This window comes from Crinia signifera, chromosome 8, assembly GCF_055691185.1.
Source record: "Crinia signifera chromosome 8, ASM5569118v1, whole genome shotgun sequence".
Taxonomy (NCBI): Eukaryota; Metazoa; Chordata; class Amphibia; order Anura; family Myobatrachidae; genus Crinia; species Crinia signifera.
Window position 1 is genome coordinate 167,129,919 of NC_139224.1, and position 14,221 is coordinate 167,144,139.

A 14,221-nucleotide genomic window follows, 5' to 3' on the forward strand; every position below is an offset into this window, starting at 1 on the left:
TTCATCCTATGTTTCTGTTGGGTGAACTTAACTGTTTAACAGGATAAGGCGGCCAAATGGTCCGGGAGGGTTAAAGGCGAGGAGGTTGGGCCCGTAAATGTGATTTTGGCGGGTTATATTAGCTACAGAACATTACATGATATGTGCACCATAAGAATGTGTTGGATATAAGGGGGGGATGCATCAAGCATTGGACAGAGATACAGTACCAACCTTTCTATCTCTGATGTTTTTTAGGCTGTTCTGGGAAAAAGAAATCTCTCTCCACTTTATCTCTCTCTTTTGGGGCCTAGACATGGGCCTCTTTCAGACCATTTTCTAAGTGATCTGACTACAACACTTAGAAAATTACCCTACATCACTCCGTGTGTAGGGGCCATAGCGGCAGAGATGCGCGGGCTCGCGGGGGTGGCAACAAACCATTTAGAGGGGCGAGGACCGGACAACGCAGACGTGTCTAGACAGTTTTCGGGGTGGCTGCCTGACGTCACACTGTGATGCAAAATATGGGCACACTGCGAAGGCAGGCGGCAACTTGTATCGCTGCAGGACTATTTTAGTAAAACTGCAACTACTGCTGAATCAGTCCCAATGTTCTCTGTGTACTCCAAATGCACCGTACCACTTCCACTTATTGCATGCTGAATCATTACATTTTGTGTATCTGGACGTACGCGAGTAAGCCATTCCTGTATTTCTAATTCTGTGTGCTTGGCGTTATCCGTATTAGTATCTTTTGTGTGTTCTGTTTATTGTTATACCTGTGTTATGTACTGTAGTATTGGATCTTATGTATAAATTAATCTTTTTATTATATATATTTTTTAATGATAGAAGAGAGAAGGGATTTCCTGTAACACCCGGTTCCGTTATATACAACCAAATAATGTTTGTATTTGATATCCCAAGAATCTATTTGGTTTATGTAATTGCATTTTCAAGCAATAACTGTTCTAATGAATCTGTGCTAAGTAAATCTCTCTGCTCTTCCAGGTGCCTCGTCACCAGACTTGGAATCCAATTATGGGGGCGGCCTTTTAGACATCGTCAAAGGGGGAGCTGGTCGCCTCTTCAGCAATTTGAAGGACAACCTGAAGGACACGTTGAAGGACACGTCTACTAAAGTCATGCAGTCAGTGGCCAGGTGAGGTGGACACTCATACCGTGTAGCCTGCTTTTTCCGAACCGTCCCCTGTCATCTCCCCCAAATGCTGACTCACGTACATTGTGTCCCCAATCGCTAATCCAGCTTTGGTGCATGCGCACTAGCGAAACATCGCTCTACTGCTTCCGACATCGACATAGTGTTTTCCGCACAAAATTATCAGTGTCCAATAACTGTTTTGCCTTTTTGCAGATTGCGGCAGTGACTTTGTTTTCCTCTATTTCTAGTTATGCAAAAGGAGAGCTGGATATCTCATATATTACCTCAAGGATTATCGGTAAGTAACGTACTTGGGGCCTAATTCAGACCTTATCGTTGATCTGACAGACAGAATGAATTCCTGCACCCCGTGCAAGTCTGAGAATGAATTGTGAATGGATTTCCTATTGCATTCTATCGGCAAATCCATACGCAACTCAGTCACCATCAAAATGATTTGTCCAGTCTTTGCGAGTGTATGTACAGTAACTCTGATGCTTCCACACCTGTGAATTAGGCCTGTTTTTAGGTGCAAATATCAGTACCAATTTTGGCAGCAACTTATGCATAAAACCATGAATTCATAGTGAAGAGGTTGTTTATTAAGGGGCTGATTCAGAAGGGGTACAGCATATGCGACGCCCGCTTTCCGTGGGTGGATAGGCCAAGGACTGACACGCATGTCACCCTGCGACAGGGATCCTGAGTAAGAGGGACACTGCAACCAACAGTTGTGATGTTCGTCTTAGTGCAGGCAGATGGTGGTATGTATTGGCAGATTACAGTCTCTGAAACGTCTGACCTCTCAGGACTCAGCCCAGAACAGAATACACCTCCTCGCCAAGCGTCAGTTCTGTCTGCAGATTAGTGAGTGAATGGCCAGGTTCACTCTGATTGGAAGGTGACTCAGATAGCCCTGTTACATCATGCCTGCTCTGACCGCAGAGCAGGCTGCAGGCTGCTGAGGATGGTTCACAGCAGCAGAGGGCCACACCGGGCTCCGCTCGTCCCTGCTAAGAACAGGAAACTGAAGCCACAGGGGGCAGGGACTGGCCGGAATAGGGCACCTTTGGGGTATGAGAGGCTTCCTAGTTGCATCAGTGGCTGGGGTCTAATACTGTCCTCTTGTTGCTCTAGTGATGTCGTTCCCGGCAGAAGGTGTGGAGTTAGGATTCAGAAACCACATAGAAGACGTGCGCTCCTTCCTGGATTCAAGGCATCTGGACCATTACACAGTGTTCAACTTGTCACCCAAGTCTTACCGCAGTGCCAAGTTCCACAATCGGGTGCGTGGCATTGTGCGTCATCTGTCAGCAGTGTGCTAGAGCTGACGTGTTATTGTGATTCCTCCATGACTGCCGCTATCTGAGTGCACGCTACAGGCGTGATACATGACATTTATTGTGATCCCTCCATGACTGCCACTATCTGAGTGCACGCTACAGACGTGATACATGCCCATTATTGTGATTCCTCCATGACTGCCGCTATCTGAGTGCACGCTACAGGCGTGATACATGCCCTTTATTGTGACCCCTCCATGACTGCCGCTATCTGAGTGCTCGCTACAGACGTGATACATGCCCTTTATTGTGACCCCTCCATGACTGCCGCTATCTGAGTGCACGCTACAGACGTGATACATGCCCTTTATTGTGATCCCTACATGACTGCCGCTATCTGAGTGCACGCTGCAGACGTGATACATGCCCATTATTATGACCCCTCCATGACTGCCGCTATCTAAGTGCACGCTAAAGACGTGATACATGCCCATTATTGTGACCCTGCCATGACTGCCGCTATCTGAGTGCACGCTAAAGACGTGATACATCTGACGCTATCTGAGTGCACGCTAACAGTGTGTCCAGTGTTATTCTGTCCAGTGGTATATAAATCTAAACTTATCCACTAGCAGCGCAAAGTGGTTTAAAAAGAACCCCAACGACGTGATACATGCCCATTATTGTGACCCCTCCATGACTGCCGCTATCTGAGTGCTCGCTACAGACGTGATACATGCCCTTTATAGTGACCCCTCCATGACTGCCGCTATCTGAGTGCACGCTACAGACGTGATACATGCCCATTATTGTGACCCCTACATGACTGCCGCTATCTGAGTGCATGCTACAGACGTGATACATGCCCTTTATTGTGACCCCTCCATGACTGCCGCTATCTGAGTGCACGCTACAGACGTGATACATGCCCTTTATTGTGACCCCTCCATGACTGCCGCTATCTGAGTGCACGCTACAGACGTGATACATGCCCATTATTGTGACCCCTCCATGACTGCCGTTATCTGAGTGCACGCTACAGACGTGATACATGCCCATTATTGTGACCCCTCCATGACTGCCGCTATCTGAGTGCACGCTACAGACGTGATACATGCCCATTATTGTGACCCCTCCATGACTGCCGCTATCTGAGTGCACGCTACAGACGTGATACATGCCCATTATTGTGATCCCTCCATGACTGCCGCTATCTGAGTGCTCGCTACAGGCGTGACACATGCCCATTATTGTGACCCCTCCATGACTGCCGTTATCTGAGTGCTCGCTACAGACGTGATACATGCCCTTTATTGTGACCCCTCCATGACTGCCGCTATCTGAGTGCCAGACGTGACACATGCCCTTTATTGTGACCCCTCCATGACTGCCGCTATCTGAGTGCCAGACGTGACACATGCCCTGTATTGTGACCCCTCCATGACTGCCGCTATCTGAGTGCCAGACGTGACACATGCCCTTTATTGTGATCCCTCCATGACTGCCGCTATCTGAGTGCCAGACGTGACACATGCCCTTTATTGTGACCCCTCCATGACTGCCGCTATCTGAGTGCACGCTGCAGGCGTGATACATGCCCTTTATTGTGACCCCTCCATGACTGCCGCTATCTGAGTGCACGCTACAGACGTGACACATGCCCATTATTGTGACCCCTCCATGACTGCCGCTATCTGAGTGCCAGATGTGATACATGCCCTTTATTGTGACCCCTATATGACTGCCGCTATCTGAGTGCCAGATGTGACACATGCCCTGTATTGTGACCCCTCCATGACTGCCGCTATCTGAGTGCCAGATGTGATACATGCCCTTTATTGTGACCCCTATATGACTGCCGCTATCTGAGTGCCAGATGTGACACATGCCCTGTATTGTGACCCCTCCATGACTGCCGCTATCTGAGTGCCAGACGTGACACATGCCCTGTATTGTGACCCCTCCATGACTGCCGCTATCTGAGTGCCAGACGTGACACATGCCCTTTATTGTGACCCCTCCATGACTGCCGCTATCTGAGTGCCAGACGTGACACATGCCCTGTATTGTGACCCCTCCATGACTGCCGCTATCTGAGTGCCAGACGTGACACATGCCCTTTATTGTGACCCCTCCATGACTGCCGCTATCTGAGTGCCAGACGTGACACATGCCCTGTATTGTGACCCCTCCATGACTGCCGCTATCTGAGTGCCAGACGTGACACATGCCCTTTATTGTGACCCCTCCATGACTGCCGCTATCTGAGTGCCAGACGTGACACATGCCCTGTATTGTGACCCCTCCATGACTGCCGCTATCTGAGTGCCAGACGTGACACATGCCCTTTATTGTGACCCCTCCATGACTGCCGCTATCTGAGTGCCAGACGTGACACATGCCCTGTATTGTGATCCCTCCATGACTGCCGCTATCTGAGTGCCAGACGTGACACATGCCCTGTATTGTGATCCCTCCATGACTGCCGCTATCTGAGTGCACACTACAGGCGTGACACATGCCCTTTATTGTGACCCCTCCATGGCTGCCACTATCTGAGTGCACACTACAGGCGTGACACATGCCCTGTATTGTGACCCCTATATGACTGCCGCTATCTGAGTGCACGCTACAGGCGTGATACATGCCCTTTATTGTGACCCCTCCATGACTGCCGCTATTTGAGTGCCAGACGTGACACATGCCCTTTATTGTGATCCCTCCATGACTGCCGCTATCTGAGTGCCAGATGTGACACATGCCCTTTATTGTGACCCCTCCATGGCTGCCACTATCTGAGTGCACACTACAGGCGTGACACATGCCCTGTATTGTGATCCCTCCATGACTGCCGCTATCTGAGTGCCAGACGTGACACATGCCCTGTATTGTGATCCCTCCATGACTGCCGCTATCTGAGTGCCAGACGTGACACGTGCCCTGTATTGTGATCCCTCCATGACTGCCGCTATCTGAGTGCCAGACGTGACACGTGCTCTTCCTCTCACAGGTCTCAGAATGCAGTTGGCCTGTAAGACAAGCTCCCAGTTTGCATAATTTATTCGCAGTCTGCAAGAACATGCACAACTGGTTACAGCAGAACCCCAAAAACGTGTGTGTCATACACTGCATGGTAAGTACTGTAACACGCATGGAGAAATACATCATTTAAAGATATTTTTTGTAAAGTAGAAATAAGCAATAAGTCCTGGCTTTTATTGTTATGTTATGTATTAAATTATACTGTATATTAGTATTGTTAGTGTATTGTTGTATATTATATATTGGTATTGTTACTTAATTACTGTATTTTTACATATTATATTTTATTATTGTTACTGTATTAATGTATAATATTATTGTTACTGTATTGTTATATATTATATTATTATTGTTACGTTATTGTTGTATAATATATTATATTTTAATACTGTTACTGTATTACTGTATATTATTATTGTTACGTTATTGTTGTATAATATATTATTATTGTTACTTTATTACTGTATTGTTATATATTATATTATATATTGTTTCTTGTCACAAACAGTAGCAGAGCTGGCGATTACATTCCCTTTTTAACAACTTGTCCTTGGAAATTCCTTCATGTTAAAAACGTTCTAAAAAGTTCAGATAACCAAATACAGTTTCTGGCCCATTCAGCTATGTAGTATAATAGGTGTCAAGTTTAGTTGCACTGATCAAGGTCGTTTTAAGATAGGCGGAGGCTCACGTGCACCCCCCCCCCCCCCCACCCCCCGCCACCTTTTCCCGGCGGGGTCATTCTTCCAGTGATATGTTTTGATAGATGGCGAATGTACAGGACAGAGATAAGACTCTCTGCCAGCTCCTGTGCCGCCGGCATCTTTCCAAAGATAATGAGGGCATTAGTGCATGGGGGGGTTGGCATCGCACGGGCACGGGAACATATCAGTCCGGTGGGAGGGGCAAAGATGTGCTGATTGGTCAGCAGTCGGGTAACCCTCCTTATCTTTGTATTGTACAGGACGGTCGCACCGCCTCCGCAGTCCTCGTCAGTGCAATGTTCTGCTTCTGTCACCTCTTCTCCAATCCGATCCCCGCCGTCCAGCTGCTCAATTCCAAACGCCCGGGAATCGGACTGTGGCCCTCGCACAGGAGGTGAGGAAACGTCGCATTATTCATCTTTATATTAATGCCCAGTCACCGATGGCGGAACCTAACACGGCTTTCTTACTGTACGTTCTACATGGGATGCAGTCCCAATGTCAACATTCATTATGTTAACACCATTAGACCGACATAAGGCCGACGTTTTTATGTCGACATTACCAGAATGATGAAACTGTCAAAATGTCAACTAGGTTGACCCAGGAAATTAGGGTCAGGCCGCAATGAGGGGCAGTGCCCAAGATTCTGACTGTCGATATTCTGAACATGTCAACTTGAATGTCGATTATATGTGGGTAGACACTTGTAGTGAAGGGATGGGTTCATCTTTCGTGCTGTGGTTTGTGTGCGGAATAAAGCAGTAAAGCAGTTCTTTGCAGGTACATAGGATACATATGTGACCTGGTGTCTGATAAACCGGTACAGCCGCACTGTAAGCCTATCGTCATCAAGGGTGCTACCATCAGTCCCGTGCCGTGCTTCAACAAGCAGAGGAACGGCTGCCGGCCTTTCTGCGAGGTCCTGATCGGCGAAACGCGCATCTTCAGCACAATGCAGGACTACGAGAGGATGAAGTGAGTGATGCGCTCTGATGACACTGGGGTCATATCTGCGGCCTACGGTACTGTGCATTAATGACTGAAATGCTTCTTCCCAGTGTATCCGCTTATACTTACACGAGGGTCGGAGCACCTGATACATTCATGCTGAAAACTAGTTACACACAGACAAGCGAGTGATGACCGCGGTAGGGACTAGAGCATGTGACAGCCAATCAGAGGCCGACTTATATTTTGAATTTTTTTTTATTCTGCCGCCGCTGATCGCAGGTCCGCTCAGCACTTTCCATACACTGGGGACTGCCCGCCCCACCGTGACGCTGCACCCACCACACCCCCCGGGCGCTCAGCACAGCACGGACCCCGACGCTGACCACCCCTTAACATAAGTGTTTGCCAGCGGTGTGGAGACTTGGAGGACCACAAGTCCCAGCCTGCGGGGCATTAAAGGGCCCGCTGGGTCTTGTAGTGCCACAGTATTAAAAATAGTAAAATAAAACACACTGACACACACTTAAAATAAAACTTTAATACATACAAAGCCCTTACATACTAATACTTACCTATCTTCTTTCCGTAGGTAGCCCTGGTCCTGATGTCCTGCAGTCCTGTGTCGGCGTTCTTCATGTCGACGTCGCTGTCGGCGATGGCGTCCGGAGTCCGACGAAATCCATGGAGGAAGCTGTGGAAGGAAACCATACTCACCTGTCCCAGGGCGACGTAGTCCAGGTAAGGGTCTTTGCAAAAAAACAAACCGAGAACGCGAAACCAGCCCGGACAGATGAGCCGCACAGTGTTTGTGTACATCGTGCGGCTCCACCTCCCGAATGCCGCTATTGGCCGCCTTGCGGCCTAGCGGCTCCTGATTGGCCGCAAGGCGGCCAATAGCGGCATTCGGGAGGCGGAGGCGCACGATGTACACAAACACTGTGCGGCTCTCTGCTGTCCGGGCTGGTTTCGCGTTCTCGGTTTGTTTTTTTGCAAAGACCCTTACCTGGACTACGTCGCCCTGGGACAGGTGAGTATGGTTTCCTTCCACAGCTTCCTCCATGGATTTCGTCGGACTCCGGACGCCATCGCCGACAGCGACGTCGACATGAAGAAGAACGCCGACACAGGACTGCAGGACATCAGGACCAGGGCTACCTACGGAAAGAAGATAGGTAAGTATTAGTATGTAAGGGCTTTGTATGTATTAAAGTTTTATTTTAAGTGTGTGTCAGTGTGTTTTATTTTACTATTTTTAATACTGTGGCACTACAAGACCCAGCAGGCCCTTTAATGCCCCGCAGGCTGGGACTTGTGGTTCTCCAAGTCCCAGCTTGCGGGGGAGGCTTGCTGGGACTCATAGTGCCTCAGTATTAGACAATAGATTATTCTATTTTTTACACCACAATCAGCTCGATGCCCACCGCCCAGGGGCATTGAGGACAGCACCAGGCTTCAGCCTGGTCAGGTAAGTCCTGGAGGGGGGGGGGGGCCTTCATTGGGGGGGTCCCCACTCCCCCAGGGCCCCTGGCCAGGCTGACTGGTCGGTAGGGTTAATGTTTTGGCCGCGGGACCTTATATTATAAGTGTCCCCCGGCTGTGACATTACCCTGCTGGCTGGTTTGGCCTGGGGCTGGTTCTTAAAATACCGGGGACCCCTAGTCATTTTGTCCCCCGTATTTTGGGAACCAGCCCCGGACCTGGAGCCTGGGGCTGGTTGTTAAAAATCGGGGAACCCCTATTTGTCGGGTTCCCTGATTTTTAATTACCGGCCCCGGCTCCTTCAGCCTGGTGCTGGTTACAGCTGTGGGGGGGACCCCACGCTGTTTTTTTATTTTTTTTATTTTTTTTTTTCTATTTTTTTTTACACCTTGCAGCCTGCACGGATCTGACTGATCTGTGCAGACTGTCTGTACGAATTCGTATTAGCGGCCGTATATATGGCCAGCTAATACGAATTCCTACGACATCGGTGGGTTACAAAGCAGTCGTATCTGACTGCTTTGTACATTCCCCTCCGGAACACGACTTTGCATACAACTAGGTTTTTCATATTGGTAAATTTCCCCCCTAGGGTGAGATTTAATACGATGAGAGATTCAGAAAGTGAGAGATTTGGTAAGAAATCTCTAGTTTTTTTAAAGCGGCAATCATTTACACTGCAAAACCAGTTTGATTTTGCAGTGTAAATGATTGCTGCTTTAAAAAACTGGAGATTTCTCACCAAATCTCTCACTTTCTGAAACTCTCATCCTATTAAATTTCCCCCATAGTGTCCTTTCTACTTTTCAGGACAGAAAATAGTTCACAAATGTGAAATATCTAGTGTGCACACTTTATCAGCTGCAGCAATGGTACCTTGCTTTTAGGTGACATAAAACAGTCACAGAGTGGGAACAGGACTTCTGTTACCGGGGTGTAGGTAACAGTGTCCGTCCTGTCACCAAAGGCAGTTCTTACCGCTCTGTAGCGTAGGCAAGGGTCAGGGTGGTATGCAGATGGATCCGCGCCGCAGCGCCTGCTCGCTCCGTACCTCTCGGCTGGCTCTGAGTGATGTAATGCGTGCAGCCGGCTATAGTTCCCGGCAAGTGCCGTCTCCTCGCCACGGTTTTTTTCTCCTGATGTTTTAACCCACGCGCCGCTCTGACACAGCGTCTGCGATGGGGGGAGGTCCGCGGCTGGTGGAGGCAATCTTCCGGCTCTGTATATAGTGGTAAGCGGGTTACGGGGGCAGGTGATCCGGGTGTCCTTTGGAACGCGTTTCGCCGCACACTGGGCGGCTCTCAACCAGGTATGGAGTTCATTCTCTATGTCGACTGTGTCGACATTCGAGACAAAACCCATGAAAAGCACATGTCGAATCTTTGACTGTCGACCTTCCCATTGTCGACCTGTTGCTAGTGTTGACCTTTCCGACCTATGTAATGTGACGTTAGCTGCCCTTTCCCGGCGCTCTCAGTCACGGCCATATTTACATGGGAACGCCCAGCGTTTGCATGGAAACGTCCATGAAATGCTGAGCGTTCCCATGGTCCGTCGCCCCGTCCCGCCTACCCCTGTGCGCAACACCTACTGTGCAGGTCGGCCAAGGCACCCGCTAAAAAAACCCTGCACATGCGATTATGAGAATATGCGCATGCACAGGGCAGAACTGGCCCCAATGTGTGTGTACAATAAAGTTGTTTCGCTTCAAAGGTTTTTTTGTCTTTTTAACGGTTTTGTTTTTATTGAAGGGAGTATCGCGTCCAGGAAGGAAAAGTCTCATTCCCTCTGGGAATCACTGTCCACGGAGATGTTGTCGTTTCCATTTACCACATGAGGTCCACAATTGGTGGAAGGCTCCAAGCAAAGGTCAGTATTGTCTGCACCGATATACGGCAAGCCTGTGTACACACTATTACTAAAACTAATTCACGCTTATCTACAGTATATGTTACATTACAGCCTGATTTAGACTTGGTTGCAGTCGATCGCAGTTTAAGTGTACGAGCACATTCACTGGCGCGCTTTTCGGAGATCTGCGCTTGGGTCTGAATTAGGCCCCAGGTGTGAGATATAGTAGGATGCAATTTTAAGTAATGTGTGATTTTTTGGGGGGTAAAAAACATCAATTATCTCATGTTTACCAAAAATCAAATTTTGCCGTGACCAAAAAAAACCATTTGAAATGGCATCCAGATGTTTCCCCATTACAAAGTATACTATACAAAGAGGGTGCTAATAAACGTTACCAAAAATCACCAGAACAATAGACCTGGTTCTGGCTGGTGAGGTTGACAGCACAATGAACATACGACTGAGATCTGTGCAGGGCTCTGTCCAAAGTGTGTAAAAATAATAAACAGCGTGGGGTCCCCCCCCCCGAGCATAACCAGGCGTGGTCTTTTTGAGATGGGCCTGGTTCCCCGAATACGGGGAAAAAATGGTGGGGATCCCCCATATTTAAGAAACCAGCACTAGACTCTTGGACCGGTCCTGGTTCCAAAAATATGGGGGACAAAAAACGTAGGGGCCCCCCGTATTTTGGAAACAACACCAGGCTCAAACAGCCGGTGGTGTCATTGCACAGCCGGGGGGACACTTTTTATACAAGGAGTGCCCCGGGAAAACACAGGCGTTCCCCGGCCCGTTGGGAGGGAAGACCTCTGACATCAGCAGCAGCCTCCTTCTTCCCACGCCCATTGCAGCACTGAGTAAGTCCAGACTCAGCACTGTGACGAGAGGGGAAAACCATTCATCGGTCAGTTTGAATGGATTTCCCCTCATGTGCATGGTTTCGATTCCAACCGCAGCCATGCAAGCGCGGGGGGGAGTGCGGCCAGTGCCAGGCCGGCATTATTTACCTGGGCCTCCGAAATCTGTCAGCCCAGCGATCAGGTCTGAATTACCCACTTTATCTCCTTCCATTTTATCTCTCTCAAAAGCCCCATACAGTAGGCCCCTAATTTCCCCTGAGCTCCAGCTGCATGGAGCGCCTGGGGGCTGTGGGTGCAGCAGCGGAGTGGGCAGTCTGCAGTGTTCGGGAAGATAGCCCAGCCGCTGAGTGGCTGAGAGTGCTCTCTCTCTCTCTCAGCCAATCAGCGGCCAGCCCATCTTTTGAATTTTCAAATTCTGCCACCGCTGTCTGCAGCGTCCGCTCACTCAGCTCTTCCCAGATACTGCAGATTGCCCGCTCCACCGCTGCACCCAAAGCCCCCAAGCGCTTCAAGCAGCCCAGGCTCGCCGCTGCACCCACATCCCATGGGCATTTTGTGCTGCCTGTCCAGTTCACATAGGTGTGTGCCAGCGGTGCTTCACCGCTGGCATACACCTACAGATCGGACAAATACATTGCAAGCACTCACGAATGGCCGCGTGGGACCGCGCATCAGGTCGGATGAGGTGTCAAACACATCCAATTTGGTCCGGTTTCTCTGTATGGGCACCTTTAGTACATAGCCCCCACAGCCTGTAACATGGCAGTTAGAAGCTGATTGGCTGGTACATTATATCTCTCTTTTTTATCTCCTAGGCTTAGTACAGATGGAGCAGGCTCCATCTTTGCAGGGGCTGGCGATTCTATCGCCAGCCGCCGTCAGCGGCCGGCTCTCATCAGGGCCCGCGCGCACGAGACGCTCGCGCCCGCCCTGTGGCTACGGAGCTGGCTCCGCCGGTGCCCCTCGCCACCCCCCCTATCCCTGCCTGTCTCAGTGAAGAGGAGACGGGCAGGATGCCGCCACGGCGCTACCCTGAAACTGGGACGCGCGTGCGAGACACACGCATCTCCCAGTCAGATGGAGCACCTCTGCGCCGGTGATCGACAGCGCAGGCATGCTGGCGATCCCCGGCCAAGGATCAGAGGCGCTCCATCAGCCCCTTAAACTCATGCATACAGCAAATCGCAGTATATTTAGAACATCTCGGCCTCGCTGGCAGGGAAACAATACGATTACTTTCATCAGTTAAAAAATTGTGGGAAACGATTGTGAAATTAGATGAATAATTCCGCTGTGGCTGATGGGAATCATTTCACTTTCTCTAGCTGAATAATTCTAATAACATTTCATTTGTCTCCCAGCAAATCTATTACCAACCATTGCTCTGCACTAGCGTTCTAGTAATATCACCGTGATGTATTACGCTTTGAGTCAGTGATGTCTGTTTTACTGCCGCTGTATCATTTTCTAGGAAGATATAGCGGAATCATAGACATCATTGCAATGGTTGCTGTGAGCAACAGCACATATCTTCATTATCAGAAGCTTTACACCAGGCATGTCCAACCTTGGCCCTCCAGCTGTTGTGAAACTACACCTCCCATCATGCCTTGCCACAGTTTTGCTGTTAGGGAATGCTAAAACTATGGCAAGGCATGCTGCGATGTGTAGTTTCACAACAGTTGGAGGGCCAAGGTTGGACATGACTGCTTTACACCGTTGTATCTTTTTGTCACTTTGTCTCATTGTCCGTTTGTGGTTTTTGTTTTTCAATCGCAGATGACGAACACTCAGATACTGCAGATACAGGTTCATACCGGATTTATAGCGCTGGGAACAACGGTGTTAACGTTTACAAAGTAAGTACACAAGGATCAGGGAGGTTTTTGCCAGTTGTTTTTCCTTATTTTATTTGTTTCACCGAGAGATAATTCTTTCTTAAGATTTTAATACATTTTGTGTCGCTGTAAAAATAAACACCGTTGTCCCAATTTATAATCAATATAATAGGCTGGAAGTCAGGCAGAGGTGGAGCTGCGGCCCTATAAACCAATCAGATTTGTCTAGTACAGTCTAGAAAATTTCACAGATATATCGTCCGATTGCCGTATACCTGCACCAGCAGCTGGCAGTGATTGACAGCTCAAGTGGGCGGGCGTATTTACATGTTGTGATGTCAGTGACGATGGATCAGGCAGTGTGTATGGAGAACATGCTTCATGGTCCAATGAGAGATATAATTATCTGCAGATCAGATATATCTACTAGTGTGTAGTATACCCAGCTAACAGCCCAGGTTTTAAGGATGTCAATGCTTGAGCACAGAAGGTTAAATCAGATCCACTGGGGTACTAATTAAGTCACCTGTGCTTAAGCCTGGATATCCTTAAAACCTGGAGGTGCCGTGAGAACTGCATTTGGGAACCTCTGCTCTTTGGGGTTAATGCGACAGGGTGCACGTTGTGTGACTTCATTGATTTAGGCTGCAGATTTAAAGCGCCATCATTTAAAAGGCAAACCCAACCTGTACCCACCATATGCAGCAGATCTGGAAGAACTCACATTTAAATCCCAAACTTATAGGGGGTAAAACCATGGCCACCGAAGCAGATATTCCTGGGGCACTAATTGCAGCTTCTCATTTCTGAATCCAGACCTGAACTGGATGCCTGCGACTCTCCGGACAAATACCCCCAGCTGTTCCATGTCACCTTGGACATTGAGATCGAAGCCACGGACAGACAGACAGATCTAACCCCTCCCTGGGAGAATTTTGTATCGAAGGACCCCAACCCCAGTATCCTGTTCTCGTCACCGCAGGAGCAGCAGGAGGCTCTGGCCGTGGGGGGTAGGTAGCGGAGAAGAGACCATGATATTGGGGGACAGCCCCTCGCTTTCATC

General features: G+C 49.0%; 1 protein-coding gene across 3 annotated transcripts in view; it reads left to right on the top strand.

Moving 5' to 3' along the window:
* The window catches only part of DNAJC6 (DnaJ heat shock protein family (Hsp40) member C6), a 74,785-nt gene that overhangs the window by 35,101 nt on the left and 25,463 nt on the right, over positions 1 to 14,221 (top strand). For all 3 annotated transcript variants that reach the window (XM_083157695.1, XM_083157694.1, XM_083157693.1), the window contains 9 exons: positions 994 to 1,144; positions 1,393 to 1,442; positions 2,282 to 2,430; positions 5,438 to 5,560; positions 6,434 to 6,567; positions 6,957 to 7,151; positions 10,358 to 10,475; positions 13,100 to 13,179; positions 13,975 to 14,168. In XM_083157695.1, coding sequence (XP_083013821.1) covers positions 994 to 1,144; positions 1,393 to 1,442; positions 2,282 to 2,430; positions 5,438 to 5,560; positions 6,434 to 6,567; positions 6,957 to 7,151; positions 10,358 to 10,475; positions 13,100 to 13,179; positions 13,975 to 14,168 — 1,194 coding nt within the window. The remainder of the gene's footprint in view (positions 1 to 993; positions 1,145 to 1,392; positions 1,443 to 2,281; positions 2,431 to 5,437; positions 5,561 to 6,433; positions 6,568 to 6,956; positions 7,152 to 10,357; positions 10,476 to 13,099; positions 13,180 to 13,974; positions 14,169 to 14,221) is intronic.